We start from the raw sequence: 19,680 nt of genomic DNA, 5'->3' as shown, positions 1-19,680 counted from the left end.
ATTTTGGAAACAAAGGCTTCAGATCAACATGAAAAATGTCGTTTAAGACATTAAGGTCATGCTATTTTGATTAAAAACTTCATAATCATCATTAAAACACTAATGGGAACGTTTCTTATACATATAAAAATGGTCATAGGGGGACTTTAAAAGAGTTAATGACAGATTTGGATCAGATTTCATAATGTGGCTAAGCTTTAGACCCCTTTGTGAAACGTTTTTGTGTGACAGAGATGATCTGATGGATCTCCCCTCATGTGATCCTGTGGGGAGATTTGAAACGTCTGCTTCCCTAAAAGCTTTCTCTGTTTGTCCAACCACAAAGTCTGGAATTCACCAAAACACAAGTGTCTGAGTACCTTTGTGTGTGTGTGTGTGGGGGGGTGTGTTGGTATGTGTCTGTTTGTGGGGGTGTGTTTGTTTGTGTAGGTGTGTTAGTGAGTCTGTTGGTGTGTGTTTCTGTGTGTGTATGAGCGACCGCTGACCTCCGTTCCCGACTCTGGGATGAAGCTCTTGATCTCCACCGTGTGTCCTGGAGCTGGGAATGACGCCTCTCTCAGTTTCTGCATGAACGGGTAGATCATGGCCATGGAGATCTGCCGCCGCTTCTCCACCTCATCAAAAATCTGTGTGCACGTAGGACGACATGCTGAGGATGGGTCGTGCACGCCCGACCTCCCGCTAACACCAGCAACAGGAGAAACGCTGACCTTTGAGAAGAGGCCGAAACAGGCCAGAGTGCTGATGATGCAGTACGCCTCCGGGGGGCGAGCTCCTTTACCTCCTGGCTGAAGACGGAAAAGTGTGAGAGACAATCTTCACAAAACACGCCCGGCAGAGCCGACACTGACCAGCAGTCTCCTGCAGTAGCCGTTCCTCCGGCTGCCGTCGATCTCCGTCAGAACGAAGGAGAAGGTCTCACTGAAACAACATGCAGCTCAATGGCAGCCAGGTAGACTCCTGCTTCAAAGTCTGTTTTCTAAAACACTTTGGTAACATTGTGTCATCACTATTTCTGAGTTAGACCTGGTGGTTTAGGTTCACCGTACCTGCAGTATTCTGTCAAAGGAGCCCAGCTGATGCCCTCTGGGAAACAGAAGAGTGTGATGGCCTTTAACGTCTTCTCCTCTTCCTCCTTCTGCTTCCTCACCATCCCGTCTCTCTGAAGGACACGGATCAGACGTCAGACCTTCTTCTCCGTCAGTTTCACCACATCTCAGCTGAAGAGCTTCTTCACCCAGAGGACAGCAGCTCAAACAGAGTCTTATTCACACAGCCGGCGCGGTGGAGGCGTCAAGCTTCAATGTTAAGTTAATGGTGGTGGGCGTGGCGTAGCCCGTCAACCAATCAGAGACTCAGCTTTGGGAACGTGACGTTTTCAGTGACTAGATCAAAGAGTAGAAAAATGAATACAAAATGGCGGCGAGATGCGAAGATTTCCGCCCTGAACTTCCATCCATTTTCTTAACCCGCTTGGTCCGCCGGTCTGCAGGAGACTGTCTGCTTACTGCTAAGTAAAGGCGGGATACTGTTCATTTTATTGTGTAGCAGAGATCTGGAAAGTACAGGCTTTGAGGATGTCACTTTCAACCAAGACGGCGAGGACCTGAAAAATCATCCTTAAATCCGCCCAAAGCAAACCATTAGGTCACATGACTTGGAGCATTGTCAGTCGTGCATGGGTCTATAGATCTCACCTTCGGGAACTGGTAGGTGATCTGAGGCTCGTAGCTGTTGCCGTCCTTGGTCTTCTTGAGGCTGACCACCACCAAATACTCAAAGAAGTACTGTCCGCTGGCGTACCGGTGCTGCTGGGAGGCGCTGTCTGCAGCGGTCGGGCCTGCCGGTTCTGTGAGCTCTGGCTCCTCGACTTCTGTAGAGGAATGCAGAGAGATTTGGATCTTCATGGTTTCTGGTCTGGATGGATGTGAGTCCATGCGTGCGTTGCACTAATGTTCCTGGCAGCTACTTCAATAATTTAATTTTTGTTCTTTTTACAACAATTTTGCACTAAGTAGTGGCTCTGCTGTTCATGTTTACTACTGTCAACATCTTGTAATGATAGTGTTTTAGCTAAAAAATAAATGTGTGTTCTTCTGTGTAGAGTTATTAGGGATGATTTTACCAATGATTGCAGTATCGCGATATCATCGATATCGTGACCATGCATTGCGTATCGCATCGTGGTGATTTATTAACACTGACTGAATCTCAAACACGCCCCCCCGGCTGACTGACAGCAGGCTTTAGCTGTTGAATTCATGCTGTCACAGACACGACTCACGAGTCATGCTAACACGTCTGACGCCGAGTCAGAGGATAACCGCCTTCATGGTGTGTTTGATGCCGATGGGAAAACAGAAACTCATTTGGAGACATTCCCATTTTCTTCCGTTTTTATACATGGGGGGTCAGGCTAGCAGGAGCTCAGTGAATGAAAGCTGGAGCAGCTAAAACAAACAAGAGAATCAAAGTTCATCCTGATAAAAAGAGCAGCAGCTCTGATAACATGTTTGATTAAAGCTGTAAAAGAGTCCAATGACCTGCCCCCCCCCCCCCCCCGCCGTTCAGCCCCTGTTTGCCCTCAGAGGTGGTAGCGCTCCACAGCAGACTTGTCCTGCTGGTTTCTGATAAATGAGTTGATTATTCTGTTTCCACTCTGAGGTTCGTCTTGATCTCACCAGTAACACATTACACAATCAATGACCAGGTTCTGCCCGGGATCAAGTTAACAGAACGCAAATCAGCACAAACAAACACAATCATGCGGCGAGAAGTGAGGACACTCCCACTTCCTGTGCAGCCCGCAGGAGAAAGCAAAGGGAGCACTCACTGCCTCGCTCTCGTCTGCCCCTGCGGAAGGACGACCACATGGTGCTGATCCGCTTGAGGGCCCCCTGCGGTCCATCGTCGTGTTCGTTTGACACCGGGCTGGCACCTGAGGACAACAGAACCAGAGCCCGTCAGAACAGAAGCCACAAACCAGAACGTCCCTCCACTTCCTGTCATCACGAGGAACCTGCTGCTGCACAGAGAACCACTCATCGAGTCTTTGAACGTTCAGCTCCTCAGGACTTTACTGCTTGTACTTTTGGTATTCATAAACTTTAGAGTTTTGGAAATATTGAGTTAAATATGCCCCACAGGAAATGAACGATAGAATATTCAATATTCAGTATTTTTACTTAGATTAGCAGCAATCCTTTAAATGTATTCATGGGCTATATTTTAATATTTTATAGTATTTTATTTAAATTGGAGTTTACCTAATATTTTAGCTTTAGGCTAACGTTTTTGGCAAATTTTATTCACTGTGGAATATTTTGGAGTTTAGCTCATTTTATCACTACATTGTTTTGCAAAATTGCCATGTATTAGTGATTTTTAAGCAGTATTACTACAATTTTTTTTTAGAAGTTCAGAACTTCAGCGCTCCTTCATAGTTCTTTAACAACATTTCCAGTCTTTTAGCAAATTTAACATTTTGCAAATAGCTTTTGCATTTTCAGCAAATCCCTTCAGCAATTAAAGTCAATTCCGTCACCATTTTCAGCAAAAACCTTCAGCATCTTCAGCGACTACTTTCAGCAAAAAACATTGAATTTTGCATTATCTCAGTTAAAGCAACTTTTATAGATTAATTTACATTAGTTCAATTTATAAATTGATGTCTGAGGTTCACATAGATGATAAACTATGAAGGTTTTTACATCCTGTTGACCTGAAGACGTCTTGTTTGATCAACTCTACCTCCAGAATGAACAGATTTTATATGCAAAGCAAAACTTTGGTAAAAAGTTTGATCTTTAAAGAGTTAAAACCACATATTATCTTATGCTGCACAACATTGGTTACTAGCTGCACTGAGATGATCCTGTTTGACACAGAGCAGCTTTTATTGTGAAAATAAGTTATTTAAGTTTCTGTCAAATGCAAAAAAATGAACAAAATAAAAATCATATTTTGAGAGATGCTACGTTCCTTTTATATTTTTACTTTTGTTTATGCCAAAAATAGGCTAAAATCAGATGTATTATTAAAGAATAAGGTAATGAATGTAAATCCAAATGTCTTTAAGACTAAAGTAAGACTACGGCTCCTTCTAGGCTGTGATCAGTAGAAAATTAGCTCAAAGGTCGCCGACCTCTGATGTAGGAGGACAAAGTCCTGCTGACAGACCGCATCATTGAGTCACCTGTAAATGAAACCCTCAGATGAGTTCGTTCAACCAGAATTTGGCATTCCAGGATGAGTTAGGGGAGAGATAACTGGAAACCCATCAGAGTGATATGTGTAAAAGAAAAGGTTCGTTTCAGCTCGATTCCATCCAGAAACACACCTCACCGTGCTCTTAATGGGTAATTCAGCTCTTTGTTTCCTCAAATCTTATTTTCACTTTGATGATTTTGTCTGATCTTTCAGAAAACAACCAAAGCTTTAGCTTCACTCTCAGATCTTCCTTCAGAAACATCATGAACCCTTTTTGAACCTTCGTGTTTCAGCAGAAATCACGTCTTTGCAGTGAAAGCGTTCTCCACACACCTGGGAGACAAAGAGCTGGGCTCCTTTAGAGCTGAATCTACTTCAGTAAAAAGTGTTACAAATCAACTGCTAGTTAATGCATATTTCAATCAGCCAATCACACGGCAGCAACTCGATGCATTAAGGCACGTAGACGTGGTCCAGACGATCTGCTGCAGGTCAAACCGAGCATCAGAACGGGGAAGAAAGGAGATTGAAGCGACTTTGAACGTGGTCGTTGGTCTGATGAGTCTCCATTTCTGCCGCCACATTCAGATGGTCAGAAATTGAAAACATGGATCCATCCTGCCTTGTATCAACGGTTCAGGCTGGTGGTGGTAGTATCATGGTGTGGAGGATAATTTCTTGGTACACTTTGGGTCTCTTAGTACCAGTTGATCATGGTTCCAACACCACAGTCTACCTGTTGCTGACCATGTCCATCCCTCTATGACCACAGTAAACCATCTTCTGATGCAGCAGGAAGACTCCATGGAATCATCTCAGACTGTTTCTAGAACAATGAGTCTTCTGGACAGAAGCTGTCTGGACATTTAGATAATATTTTAGCCGGCTATCATCATCTTCTGCTATCAGCACTAGCATCTTCAGCGGCCAAATTCACCTTACAGCATTCACACTAGCATTATTGTGGGTAATTCTATATATTTAGTTCTTAATTCTGTTATAAAGTTACTTTTTAAAGTTTTAAAAATGTAGTTTTAGAGTGTTCAGTAAATGTTTATCCTGTTCCGCCTGAGGTGTGTTTTGGATCTTGGCCCGTTGTGTGACTGAGTTTGACTCTCCTGCTTTAGAGGATCGAGGTCAAACGTGAGGCTGACCCTGAACTCTGAGCTCAGGCTGGTCTGCTGGAAGCGTGTGGATGGGATTCCTGAGCGGAGGCTTGTTTTCATAACCTGTCAGGCTGAAGTAATGTCTGACTCAGGATGAACCCAGCTCCCAATCACAGCCTGAGAGCCCGACGCTGCCTGTCCAACGGGAGCCATCGCTGTGTCTGCACCCCCCACCGGCAGACAAATCAGCTGTTTATCTGAAAACCCAGGGGAAGGAATGTCCTCGCTGCGCTGCGTTCAGGTGCAGCAGGAAAAACCCCGCTCACATTAAGCTGCACCATGCCAGACGAGCTCAAAGCAGAGGTAGTTTTCCAAACACAGACGAGTGCCGGCACGCAGGGACGCCTGAACTCGTGCTGCTTTCAGGGAACCTCAGGGAGCAGGAATGGCAGCATGCACCGCCACCGTCCAAGCCCCCAACCAGAGAGCCTCCTCGTCGCCTTCGGAGTTTGACTTGGCAAGAAAACAGAGCCTCAGGTCCCGCTCCAATCATCTTTTGATCTGTTCAGCTGTTCAGTGACGTTTTAGCCTAAAACCTGTTGTTTCCTAAGAAACAGCAGCAGGAGTTCTTCAGAAATTCACCTCTGAGTTCTGCTCCTGATTCTCAACAATCTGATTAAATACTTCAGCTTAACTTCTTTATAGATGTCCTTCTTCGTTAGAAAATGCTACAAGAACATGTTAGAAACATAAAACAGACTTTATGTTCCAACCTGAAAATGGAGGATTTTCTGTAGAAGTTCTTTGGAGACGTTCAGGAAAAAGTCCTCATGAAAGATTTCTAATCTGAACGTGAACTCCTCCAGCATTCATCTCTTCTAAACTCAGTTTACCAAAAGGATAGTTTCATTATCATCTACTTTTCTTTGTACTTTATTTAAAAGAAAATCCAAAAAACAAACGTTTTAACAGTTTTGTTTCATTCAAATTCAAATGCTCATATTTTTCTTTATTCTTTCTACTTGTTACTTGTTTTAAATTAGTTTCTGTGTTTTGTATTTTCCTTATAGTTTCCTTTAATCTCTATGTGTGTCATCTTTGTTCATTTTTCAAACACGCTGTGAGGAGAATCTGTTATTTCATTTTAGTTTGTTGGATCTCTGTAACTTATTTATATTTGACCTATTTTTTAAATAGTTCACCTTCATAGTGTGTCTGAGAAAAGTATTGTCCTGGTTTCTCTGTGTGCCCGAGGAGAGAGTACAGATGTAAACTCAGTGGCGGGCCGTGCATTTCACACCTAGGCCTTCAGTAGTGCTCCATCTGAATCAACCCAACCCTCAATAACTATTTTATGGCAATAAAACTTCTACTGCAGGTACAGCTGCCACACACACATAAAAAAGCATAAAAAATAACCTGATAAAATTGCAATAATATTTAGGTATATAGCAAAATTTTACTCACCAAAAATCCGGATTATTTGTACACAAAATCCATCCTTTCTATCCTCAAGAAGATTTCAATCACTCTGTCGTGCAGATTATCCGTGCGTTTTAGTTCCATCAAGAAGTCCTTTTCTATCGCCATGGAAGCTAATGCTGAAAGTCGAGCCTGCCCTGACGTATTTCTGGCATAAGTTTTAATTCGCTTCAGGGCTGAGAATGTCCGTTCAACAGAAGCAGTGGACACGGGGCTTGCTAGCTTCGGAGTTGCCCGACCCCTTTTAACAATGTCCAGCTTTTCTTGAAAAGTCCGTCTTGAAAACGGCTTTGACAGTAAGTCTGCAACCAAATCCATTTCTTCTCCTCCTTCAGCCATTGTGGATTGACAAACCAGCTATTAAATTCGATTTATTTGCCTGTGAGGGTCGCTACGGATTCAGTTTACCGGCTCTTCCTAGTACACTCTCCGATTATCCAATCACAGCGCGTGAAAATCCTGACGTTTCCGTGGGCCAGCTAGCTGGCCTATCACGTGGTCTCCTCCAGATCTGATTGGTTGAAGCAACAGTTTGGTCGACAAGTATTTTATGCTACAGGGCCCGCAGAACTGATTGTGAAGGCCTTCAGGCAGATTTCTTTGACCCTAGCAACAAATGGTGCTGCAATGTGATTGGTTAATGCTTAAATAGGAAAATACACGTCTGGAAGCAGCGCAACCAGGGAGACAGCAATGAAAGGACGAAGACAGAGCATTTGGAATTATAGAATACGTATTCACGGAAATAAATAATAATTAATATCAGTCTGTGATTCAGATATTTTTAGGCCAGCAGAGAAGGCCTTGCAGGCCCTGACGGCCCGCCACTGTGTAAACTAGATATACCTGCAACAAAGCAAATGTGAATGCTTTAAGCTGAATGTCCACCGAAGGTGTAACTTAATATCTGAAAATGCTGAAACGGATAGCTAAAAATGCTCGAGCTGAAAGCTGAAACGCTGAAGCTGATAGCTTACCAAAATATTAGCTAAATGCTAAAACAGCCAAAAAACAGGAAAAATGACTAATTTCGCCAAAATAGCTAACATAATGCTAAACAATTAGCTAAACTCCAAGTTAGCCTAAAAACTAGAAAAATTTGTAAATTAGCAAAAAACATCTATCATGTTGCTAAATAAAAGGCTAAATTCCACATTACCCTAAAAACCCAGTAGTGGCTGAACATTTTAAAGTTGTAATGGAGTATCTGAAAGGATGTAGAATTACACAAAGTTTCAAAGTACTCGAAGTTTTTAAAGGATTAGAGCGGTTTCTCATTCATTTTCTATGGGGCATAATTTGCTCAATATTTCTACAATTATAAAGTTAATGAAAACCAAAAGTAAAAGCAGTGATGTCCTGAATGAGCTGAACTTTTTCATATCAAGATTGCTGAAATCGCTGAAAGTGTGATTGAGTTTGTGTCTAAAAAGGAGCAGAGAAACACTATAGTGTGAATGTTTGCTAAACATTCACACAATTAACATTGTTGCCACAATCTGGTACATTTACATCTATGACTGAACAGATATTCATCAATGCCCCTAATAAATCAATCAATTAAAAGTAACTAAGGTGAGCTCCAGCTGGTGGGAAGTCAAAAGGTGTTATCAGACCACGTGACCACCTCAAACAGAAACTGAGATGAAGGTTTGAAGGTTCTGATGAGTTCAGCTGTTGTTCTCTTTTTATAGTCCCCCCCCCCCAAAAAAAAAGCAAGAAAAGAAAGGAAAAGACAAACTGCATCTCGAGTTGAGCAGCAGAAACATGCGCGCGCGCGCAGGTCTGTGGGCGCGCGCCGCAGAGCCCGCGGCTCCTCGACAAGTTCCAACAGAGAACCACCGACTCTGAGGGACAGGAAGGAATCCACGGATCCTCATCCTGATCCTCCACAGCACGCAGGTCGAACCCCGTCCAGGTCAGAGAACCCGATCTCGACCAGAACCAGAACCAGAACCTGACATCTCTATGAAGAAGAGCTCTCCTCTGCAGTTCGAGCAGATCGGAACCATGAAAAGTTCTTAAAGCTCAGAATAACAAACATTTCCCTCAAAGTTCAGACAGAAACAGGTTCTGTTCAAACACGAGTCCAAACCCAAACGACCCGAACCAGGCTGAGCGGAACCGTCAGGTTCAGACATGGACCGCATCACTCACTCCATCGGTTCCTCCCCTCCTTCTGTCCTCTCCTCCGCCGCTTCACCGCGTCGCTCATGGCCCCGCACACGAGCTCACAGCCGCGCGGCACCGGAACCGCTGTGCGGCGCGAGGCGCTGCCTGCCCGGAGCCGCTGTGCTGCGTTCAAGTCCGGCGCGGAAAAGTGTGAGGAGCGGGTTTACACTGAAGTCACATGGTGCTGTTGACTTTTCACAATATCATGAAGCCAAACATGACGTCATCCGACTATAACAACTGAAGATTTGTGATTTGTTTTGATCTATTTTGTTATGTTTTTCTGATATAAATGATCTCAGTTAAAAATCTGCTGAAAGTCTCAGTAGAGGAGCAGCAAAGTCGCTAGGGGCGCTAGAGGAGAAACCTCTGACTGTATATAAAAACTGGACAGCGTGACTCCTCCCCCTCACGTTCCAAACAGGAAGTACCTGTTGGCTCCAAGAAGCCAAAATCCCATAGACTTCCACTGAGAAATAAACAGCTGTTCCTGTCATTCTATTGGTCAGAATAAACCTTTTTCACGGCGACGTCACACAAAACGACAGCAGGGCAAAAAAAATGAAAAGTTACTTCTGGTGTTCGGATTTAGAACAGAAACGCTGACAGCTGAACGCTGTTAACACAGTTTAACGCAAATAATACAAGGTAATCTTACCAATTTCAAGAGAAAAATGTACAATATTTATTTTATGAATGTTCTGCCCAACTGTATTTTCATTTCTTGTCTTAGATCGTTTACAATTATGTAAATATTAATTTAAATAATCCTCCAATATTTGAGGTTTTATTCAAAATATTAACCTTTCATTTGAGGAGATATAACAGGTTCTATTTTGGTTGTTGTTATTTCCACGTATTTTAAGTGCGATCAGCACAAAAGCTGATAGAAATTCATGTTGTTTACATTAATCAAAGAGGAATTTCAATCACTTCCCAGGATAGATTTACTTGTTGTTTTACAGGATATTTTAGGGGATAACAGTAAAAACAGGAATGATTTGGTTCAGTGAAAATGTTCAGAGCAGCTGTCGAGACACGTGGTTTCAGCTTTCAAAATAAAAGCAGTCAAGTAACAGAAAAAAAATAAAATCATCTCTTGGTGAACGTATTTTATAACATTACATGGAAATAGTCACGTCGGCGTTGTGGAAAAATAGCGACTGAACCGGTTTTATTTCACTGGAACCGTAAGTAAGTCTGATCTATGGGTGATGTCATAGCCACTCTGTCCATGTCTGTATACTGTCCATGCTGGGTCTCCTCAGAAATAAGAGGGAAAGCTCCACGTTTTTGTTTGAGGCTGCTGCCTGAATTCCAAATGTGATGCGTGAAAAAAACGTTTATGACACGATTCTGCAAAGTTTAACATCTGAAGAGCTTTCAGGTCGATTTTTCCCGGACCGCGACCCAGATTATAGTCTTACTACAACCTGTGGAAAAACAAAACAGGGGTTTGTATTTATTGTTACACATTTTTCACATAAATAAAAAAATATTTTTTTTAAATAGAAAGCTGTTTATAACTGTTGACAAACTTTTGACCTTTCAAAATAAAAGACACCCTGTGTCACATAGAATAGTAAATCTAGCAGTAGGTAGTGTGACGTCGTGTGTGATTTTAGAATTAAAAACTGTGCACAGTTTAATGATCATCATTGGTGGATCTCAGCCAAAAATCTGTAAATGTAACTAAAATTAAACCAGAACTACTTAAGTGAATCTTATACATTTTTGGACCATATGATACATTTAAAATCCTTGAATTTTGTTTGGTAATAGACAATCCGCCTTAAGTGTGAATTCTGGTTGTTCTTACACAAAAATCTGTCAAGATGTTCCACTTTGGTAAACTACAAACTCAAATCTCTTGATGGATTGCTGGAGCATTATGGGTATTGTAGTCTGGAGCTTAACCTGTTTGTAAATGAATTGAATAAAGTTTGACTTATTTGACCGTTTTGTTTAGGTAGATGTGATGTATAGTCCAAAAAATCCTTTAAATGTAAAATTAAAAGCACGTTTTGATTCTTCAATCAAAGAGCGGGAAAAATGGGCCAAAGAGCCACTTATGGCTCCGGAGCCGCAGGTTGCAGATTTATGAGGAGAAGGTGTGAAACGGGATTACTGGATATTCAGACTAGCGTGAGTTAATCCTCTGGGTTAGAATGACATCGGGTTAGCTGCAGAGCAGACACGTTTGTTCTCCAGACTGGTGCTGCTTGTTGGGTCAGGTTCCTGCGACTCCAGAACCGTCTGCAGGTCTGTAAACAGTCTGTTTCTTCTACACCTGAGCTGCTTCTGCGTTTCTGATGCCCCCCAGCTGCAGACTAGACCAGACTCCTCTGGATCTACAGATGGAGCGTTTTTACGGTGGCAGACGTCACATGAAGAACCACAAGAAGCCAACAAAGCACAGCAGGAACCGGTTTCAGGGAGTGACCGAGCTGATCAAGAGGAGCAAAGTGAAGCAGATTGGATTTCAGGGTTAGGAGGTGCGGTAATAGAAGCTTGAAGAAGAAGGAAACAAAACAAAAGTTGTGTTCAAACTCAAAGAAAAAAGGAAACAAGCTGTTCTAACCCACAGCCGTGGGAACTTCTCCATTTCCTGGTTCCTGTAGAAGAATGCTTCAAACATCGTCTGATCAGGTCTTCCTCTGAGTCCAGCGGACTCCAGGTTCCCCGTAGAACATGTTTCTGCTCACATACCTGACTCCGTCCGCAGGCCTCCAGAGGGATTCCGGTGTGGAGCAACATCTTCCTCTGGGGGGGATTCTGTGTGCCAAACAAAAAGATCCGGTCATGATCTGAACACGACCCCCCCTCATTTTGTTTTTCCAGAGAGGAGCCTTCATGGAGGGAGACCTGAAACCAGCAGTGTACCAGCCGAGCTGATCCTTCTGCTGAAGGATCTAAAATCCACTCCAGAACTTGGAGGTATTCTGGACCCAAACACGGATGTAGCGGCAGGACTTTTATTCTTCAAGTATTTTGCCGTTTCAGTTTTGTGAATATCTTCTTTCTGCCTCTGATGAAAATGTGCGAAAAGTTCTGTGTCTGACAGAAGGAAGTTTTCCTGTTTCCATGGTAACCGGTGTTTACATTGGCCTCCCCCTCAGGGTTGCTCTGATAAAAACATGCATTTGTTGGTACATCAGTGTAATAAGAAGTTTAACTTTAACAATCTGCAGATGGTTAATTAAAAAACACACGAGTGTCATGTGAAGCATCTGCTCAGATATTTAGAAATATTTGGTCCGAATGAGTAAAAGCTGTTGTGGGAGGGGCCAGCGCTGCCTCCTCTGTCATGTTTTCACTTTATCTTAAAAAAAAAAATCCTGAATATCTACTTTATAATTGAAACGATAAAATAAAAAATGTTTGTGGAAAAGGATCCTGGGAGGTAAAACTATCAGGAACACTTTTAGTTTCTCACCGTCTTCCTAGAAGTCATTATCATACTCGTATAAAAACATTAAATTAATATTTAGAAAAAACAAACAACCCTTTCTAGATCAAAAAACTATATCTTGGATTTATCAGAAAAATAACTTCCAGCAACCTTTTGATGTGCAGCAGACTAGAATAAATCCCTCTATTTACATATAAATTAAATCATGTCTTAACCTGTTTTAATGTCTTAAAGGTCTTTATCTTTCTATTTGAAGCTTTAAAGAGTATATTGATATCCATATATATATATATATATATATATAACAAATATCCATATCCATATATATCAGGGGTGTCTAACTCAATAGCACAGGGGATCAAAATCCAAAACACACCTTAGATCTCGGGCCGAACAGGATAAACATTTATTGAACACTCTTTAACAAATTTTTTAAAGCTTTAAAACTGTAACTTTTTACTATAATTATGAATAATAAAAAGGCAGGAATATTATTCTAGAATAAATCAATTTAAACCTTAAATAACTTTCAATATTTTACTCTCTCTAAAAATATATTTTGTCAAAATTATTCAAGTTAGAAATGAGCTCAAGATAACATTGGGTCATTAATAACAATACAATAAAATGATCTGGAGGGCCGGATCCGGCCCCTGGGCCTCGACTTTGACATGTACTTTCACACTATAGTGATCCTGTTTCTCTTTCTAATTCCTTATTTATTCTTTATGTTTTTTGATTTGTAAAATCTCAATCACACTTTCAGCAATTTCTGAAATCTTGTTATGAAAACGTTCAGCCTTGACTTTGACACATGTGATATGTATGATCACATTTCCCCTTTGGAACTCTAAAGATTAAACTGTTTATGTAATAGGGTTACGTTCTGTGAGCTCTACCCAGAAGTGAGTCCCCTCCATCTCTGAGGCTCCGCCTTTCGCTCCTTATGACATCATGACGTCATCTTAGAGTTTTTGTCGATCTTGTTTTTGGCTGACAAAAACAAACACCATCCGAACTTTTACAGAGATGGATGTGCATACAACACATTTAAGAATGAAAGCTTTTAGATGATCACCGCTAACTTCATGGAGAAGATGTGTGTTAGCCTGGGGGCGGAGCTATTAACACAGACTCTTCCTGGAAGGGGCGGTTCTCACTTTGTGGCATCAGCTGGTGAGAACCTGCTTGTTCTTTTCGGTTGGAAGGGGCTGGTGCTCAGAGTGCAGGTTTTAGAGGGTTACACAGAGATCCATGAACTGATCCAAATATCACTTTGGGATTTTTTATTGTAAGGATTGAACAGTATAAGACAATTAGAAGCTCAAAAAGTGGATCGTTTTAAATACCTGAAAATAAAAAAAAAATCCCTAAAGTTTTGCCTTAAATATAAGTCTGTTTGTGGATTTGCAGATTGATGAAGCCACCGAGATAAATTGGCAAAAGCAGTTTTTTTGGGGGGGTGCAGCAGGAGGAAGTGGTGAAGAGAAGTGTGTGAAAGTGAAAGATGTGCATCAGACTTCTGCTGTTTGAGGCCGTCAGGACGCGCTCACAGTATTCCACGTGAGCCGTCTCACGGGACTTTCAAAGGCGGTAACAGCAGAAGTGAGGCGCTCCGTTTGCTCTGTTTGCATTTTAGTCTTTTGATTTTTGGTTCTAAGTCTCAGATTCTGAGAGGAGCCTCTGTCTCATGGAGGGAGGAGTCTGCAGAGCTGTGAAGGTTGACGTTCACGGCGGCTTTTGTTTGTTGGTAATCAGGTCTGTTCTGGTTGCTTGTGGCAGCAGAGGTTCTTCTGGACTTTTGGGCAGCAGATTGGAACATCTGGATTCAGAGGGTCTCTGTGACCTCCTTCTCTAGCGTTTCTGTCACGTTGGCCTGATGACGGCGCTGGGCTCATCCGAACACAGACGGGACAGAAGGTGTTCTCACCTGTCCTGGTGGACTCCCTCGCAGATGAAAACGAGCGCAGCCCCCTCCTGCGGAAAAAGCCCCCCTCCTCTTCACTGTTGTGTCTCTCTGCAGAACATTAGAATGAGGATAACATGTTAATAAAGTCCATTTTCATTCAACTTCTTTAAAATAAATTTTGCTTTACCAGATTGTTTTCAACAAAGTCTGTAAAAATGACGTCTGTCTTTAAAGTTTCTGGTCAATCAAACAGTTAATAACAAAGTTTGTAAATTACCGGTAAACCCTCTGTCTAATAATGATTCTTTAATTAAAGTGAGTTTTTAATGCTGTTTATAAAGTCGGTTTTCACCAGTTTGAAATTAATAATCTATAATGTAAACATGTCTCTCTTTAAAAGAAGCCTGTATAATGAATGGTCTCTTTCTGTCAATGTCTAAATCACACATGTCAAGGCCCGGGGGCCGGATCCGGCCCTCCAGATCACTTCATTTTATTGTTATTAATGTCCCGATGTTATCTTGCGCTCTTTTCTAACTTGTATAATTTTGACCAAATATATTTTTATGGAGAAAGTTATTTAAGGTTTAAGTTGATTTATTCTGGACTAATATTCTGCCTTTTTTAAAATTAATAATTATGTTAAAAAAGTTATAGTTTTAAAGTTACAAAAATTGTCATTCTGCTCGCTTTTTGGACTATTTTGTCTTTTACTAAGATTTTTTAGGCTATTTTGGAGTTTAGCTAATATTTACATGCTAGCTGTTTTGGCTAATTTAGGCTTTTTTTCTCAGTTTTTTAGGATATTTTGAAGTTTTGCTTTTTTTTAAAGCTGTATTCTAGCTGTTTTGGTTGTTTTTTCGTTTGGTTTTTTATGCTAATTTTGGCATTAAGCTAATATTTTAGCTGACTTTCAGCTTCAGCATTTTCAGCTATCAGCACTAACATCATCAGCGTACAGCATCATCACAGGTAATGATTTATATCTAGTCCATAGTTATGTTACAAAGTTATGATTTTAAAGTTTTAAAATATAATTTTGAGTGTTCAATAAATGTTTATCGACCTTAAGTGTCTTTTGGATTTTGGCCTCTTGTGCGATTGAGTTTGACTCTCCTGGTCTATAGCTAACACAGCTTTAAATATGTTGAACAAAGTCTGATCTTGTGGAGTTTGGGATCTAAAATGTTCAAAAATATTTATTTCAGATATTTGAAAAAGCTCGGTAGCAGCAAAATAAGACAAGTAACAAAAATCTGGAAATGACATATAAGAAGAAAAATTGTGTCACTTATTATCATTAATGTTCCTGAGCCCTTCAATAAAAAAATATTAAAAATGTAAACTCTGCAATTTATTTGATCATATTTTCATTAATCTACTGTACGACATTTTTATTTTCTATCCATGGTATTTTATGTTATTTTATTTCTTTGTTTACATTTTTCTATACTGTTTGTATAGATGTACAATGTATATTAATGGCCCTTTGGCACAGTTTTTTTTTTTAATAGAAACTGATGTTAACAATAAAGTAAAAAATAAAATAATCCTTTGCCCAGTATAACCAAAATTAAAGTTTAGAGCCCTAGATAAAAGTACATTATGTCACAATTACACTGTAATTCTTATTTCCAAAAACGCTCACATGAAGAACACAATCTCATTTTATAAGCATGCATTTAAAAACAGTAGAGTTTTTTTGTATTTGGATATATTTATTATTAATCATATTTCTGTGTTTATACGTAAACGATTTAATGCTCATTTTTCTGAACTCTGTAGTTAATGTCGTCTAAAACCAAGTATTCCACAATCTTTCTAACCACGTTTGTAACTGAACTCCACAAAAACCAAAATGTGTTGAGGTTCTCGTATGAATGGAGTCAGTGTTTGATGAACTCCACAGTATTCTTGAGTCTTTAATAAGGTGTGCTGTAATGAAGCCGACCCACTTTTGACTCTCAGCGAGGAGAAGCTGAAGCTCCTGCGTGTGTCTGCAGACTGCTGCTCCATGTCCTGAAAGGAGACAAGATGAACAGGCTTTTCAGCTCAAAGGACGCCAACATGACGGCCCCCCCAGCCAACCCCGTCCTCTGCTGCGAAGGTTTGGGAGCAGCCATGTCTCCATGTTCATTTATGGTCTGCACGCTCCTCCAGACCCGGATCACGGCTGAACCGGTCCGATCCTTCCAGGCCTTAAAAGGAGCTGAATCCGCCTGAGACCTGCTGCTTCTCCTCTGCATCCTCTCACTCAGACTCACGCTGCTGAGGCTGACCCGCCCCTCAGCTTCACACGTCCCGTAGTGGGAGGTGTGGGCGGGGCCAAAGCTGCAGGTCCTGGTGGACGTTCTGTCCTGTTTGTTGTTCATTAAACTTCAGGTTCACTGATTGTTCCTCTGCAGTGTGTGGGAGCGGCTGATCTGTGTGCCTTCCACTGGGTCAAAGGTCGGGGGAAAGGTGCAGGTGGGAGGAGCAAGCGACAGGTTCAACCCGCCTGCTGTTGCTTCTCAAACACAAAAAGACAGAACCCGATTGTAAACGGCAGTCTTTGGATCTCGGCGGCTCCTCCAGCAGCTTCCTCTGATGACCCACTTTAGTGTTTCTAATTTGAAGCTGCACTTGATCTGAAGGAATCCTGTTCTGGAGGATCTCCATCCATCTCCACTTCAGTGAAGACTCTTCTTCCTGAGACTCATTTTGTATGAATTTATACGGTTTAACATTTAACACAAAGTTCATTCATTTAAAGTGACAATTTTTTTATTACAATAAAATGTTCCCCGTAGTGTTTTAATTACGATTATGAAGTTTTTAACCAAAAGTCTTAAAAAGCTATTTTTCATGTTGATCTGAAGCCTCTCCTCTGAGGGGGCGTGGCTTTTGAAGCTCCACCCCTGATCCCCCCCATCTGATTCTGATAGCTCTGTGTCTCGCTAGTGTAAATCTTCATAAAAACGTCCATCAATATGGGTAATGTCCAGCCGTATGGTTCTGATCCGGATGTCAGCTGGACGAGGAAGTGAAGTTATCTGCTCCTTAAACAGTTGTTTAAGGTTTAAGTTGATTTATTCTGGAATAATATTCCTGCCTTTTTATGATTCATAATTATGTTATAAAGTTGCGTAAATCCTTCTTTATATAATTATTTTGAAAAGGTTCTTAAGTTTTAAAATTTTTTATTCTTCTAGCTTTTTGGACTATTTGGGCATTTACTCGGTTTTTTGGGCTATTTGGTAGTTTAGCAAATATTTCAGCTACATGCTAGCTGTTTTGGCTAACCTATTTTTTTTTTTTTTTTTTTTTTGCTTTTCAGGCAAATTTTGCTTTTAACTAATATATTTTACCTGGCTATCAGCTTCAGTGTTTTCAGCTATTAATTTCAGCATTTATAGCTATCAGCACTAGAATATTCAGCGGCCAAATTCAGCAAATTCAACAGCATTCACACTAGCATTATCACAGGTAATGCTTTATTTCCAGTTCAAAGTTTTATAAATGTAGTTTTAGAGTCTTCAATAAATGTTTATCCTGTTTGTCCCGCGACCTAAGGTGTGTTTTGGATTTTGGCCTCTTGTGTGATTGAGTTTGACACTCCTGGCCTACACAATCCAAAATCCACTTTTTGAGCTTTTAAATGTATCAAATTGTTCATTCTTCACTTTAAAAACCCCAAATTGGTTGTTACAGCCCCAATGTGCAGACCTGGCTCAAATCTTGGGGTAAAACCAAAAATGGGACCAAAACAAAAACTGGACATCAGTGAGAAAAAGGAACACAGTTTATTGAATAAGGGAAACAAGAAAAGCAAAGGGGAAAATAATTAGTGTGCTGGTTAAAACAAAAAGGAAAAACGAAGGGAATTGGCTCCTCGGCCAAAGATAAAATAAGTCAGAGAGACTGCTGACCCAGACATGTCCACCAGGAGTCAGCAGCTCCTCCTAACCAAAACTACCAAAAGAAAACAAATAACCAAAGCCCACAAACCAAGACTACCAAGGTCCAAACTAAAATAACAAAACCCAGCAGTGTAAGACTGCTGAGGACAGAGACGGGTGAAGACAACAAAACAAACCAGCAGCACAGCTACTAGAACCCAACTAGCTCCTGACCCTCCCCGCCTTGGTGTGGCCTCCTCCGTCTTAAATACCCAGCAGGTGCTAATTAAGGCACACCTGCCAGGTGAGCAGAAGGACACAACAGGGGTGTTCTGATCCGTTCACACATGTCTGAGCACCAGAACCAGCGGGTTCTTACGTGCTGATGTCACAAGTTGAGAACAGCCCCTTTCAGGAAGAATCGTTGCAAGTGGAAACTTGTAAAATGGGAAGAAAAAGCTGGCAATTGAAGTAACGAAGAAGAATCACATTTAGTGGGCGGAGCTCATGGCGTTTAATCCCGCCCACATTGAGGCACACTGCAGCTCATTGTTTTCGTAGGAGAAACGCAGACACGCTGTTGAGGTTGGATCTATGATGACATCATGAAATGGACGGGGCGGAGCCTCAAAGATCGAGGCGTCTTATCTCTGGGTTGGGAAAGAGTTCACAAAAGTAACTCTTTAGTGAACAAAAGGTAATATATGATCACATATAACGATGTAAAGGCTTAAGAAAATCATGGTGTGGACGCTTCAGTGTTGCTATGTTGGCCACAGAGGAAGTGACGTCATCTAAGAGTGATCGGGTAGCCGTTACAGGTCAGGGTTCCACATCACTGCAGCCTGACACGACTTCAGGAAGCTTGCTTCAAGCGTCAGCACAGAGGTCTTCAGATGAGCAAGAAGTTAAAGAAACTCCTTGATCTCCTGGATAACAAGATCCCCAACCATGAAAGCCATGTAGCTGCCCCTCAAAAGGGTCTAAGAAGTGGTATGTCCTTGAGTCACATGACCCCAGCTGAAGTGCAGGTATCTCAGAGGCTGCTTCTCCTTTCAGTTCAGAGCGAAGCCACAGAAGAGCTGAAGCCCAGCAGAGCTGACTCACCTCCTCGGCTGCAGGACCCTCAGGTCCCGGATCTGCCCGGATGTGCAGTCTGAGCCTCTGAGCGGCGGCGATCGGCTCCAGGCGCTCGTCTCACACACAGAGGCAGCAAGTGCACGTGTACGAGGAAGTGGTGCAGCAGACTTCAGTCTCCGGATGGAGTTTCCTCTTTCACTGTTGAGGCAGTGACAGAAAGGGGGCGTGTCTGAGCGGGGCCAGCTCTGCAGCCCAGACCGGTTTATCCACAGGTGTGTCATGGCTGTGTTGACTCTGCAGCTCACTCTGTCACCTGCAGCAGCTCAGCTGAGCAGACACGCCCCCTATAGGCCAGGGGGGAGCGGCACCACCTTCGGCTCCAAGGTCAAACAAGGATCCAGAACGGAGATCAGGTTTCTGTTACGTCAGCAG

The 19,680-nt window shown here is 41.7% G+C and overlaps 1 protein-coding gene and 1 long non-coding RNA gene across 4 annotated transcripts in view; one reads left to right on the top strand and one right to left on the bottom strand.

Moving 5' to 3' along the window:
* The window catches only part of LOC112158911 (DENN domain-containing protein 2D), a 23,932-nt gene extending 4,512 nt beyond the window's left edge, over nucleotides 1-19,420 (bottom strand). The window contains exons 1-10 of one of the 3 annotated variants that reach the window (XM_024292602.2): nucleotides 19,276-19,420; nucleotides 16,246-16,309; nucleotides 14,312-14,398; nucleotides 11,679-11,744; nucleotides 2,834-2,938; nucleotides 1,698-1,873; nucleotides 1,050-1,162; nucleotides 852-921; nucleotides 711-788; nucleotides 486-626 (exon numbers count right to left, since the gene is read on the bottom strand). In XM_024292602.2, the coding sequence (XP_024148370.1) occupies nucleotides 486-626; nucleotides 711-788; nucleotides 852-921; nucleotides 1,050-1,162; nucleotides 1,698-1,873; nucleotides 2,834-2,938; nucleotides 11,679-11,744; nucleotides 14,312-14,398; nucleotides 16,246-16,306 (897 nt within the window). In that variant the 5' untranslated portion in view covers nucleotides 16,307-16,309; nucleotides 19,276-19,420. Of the gene's footprint in view, nucleotides 1-485; nucleotides 627-710; nucleotides 789-851; nucleotides 922-1,049; nucleotides 1,163-1,697; nucleotides 1,874-2,833; nucleotides 2,939-8,954; nucleotides 9,275-11,678; nucleotides 11,745-14,311; nucleotides 14,399-16,245; nucleotides 16,322-19,275 lie in introns of those variants that run through there. The other 2 variants (XM_036212911.1, XM_024292603.2) reach the window with 2 other exon arrangements.
* On the top strand, nucleotides 10,962-17,079 carry LOC112158931. The gene is made up of 3 exons (XR_002921387.2): nucleotides 10,962-11,464; nucleotides 11,811-11,906; nucleotides 16,294-17,079. It is a non-coding gene; the product is annotated as an uncharacterized LOC112158931 (long non-coding RNA).
* Nucleotides 19,421-19,680: the final 260 nt, after the last annotated feature.

This window comes from Oryzias melastigma, linkage group LG7 (assembly GCF_002922805.2).
Source record: "Oryzias melastigma strain HK-1 linkage group LG7, ASM292280v2, whole genome shotgun sequence".
In the NCBI taxonomy this organism is placed as follows: Eukaryota; Metazoa; Chordata; class Actinopteri; order Beloniformes; family Adrianichthyidae; genus Oryzias; species Oryzias melastigma.
Note: the sequence above shows the minus strand (reverse complement) of the source record. Positions and strands in the feature narration are given on the sequence as shown.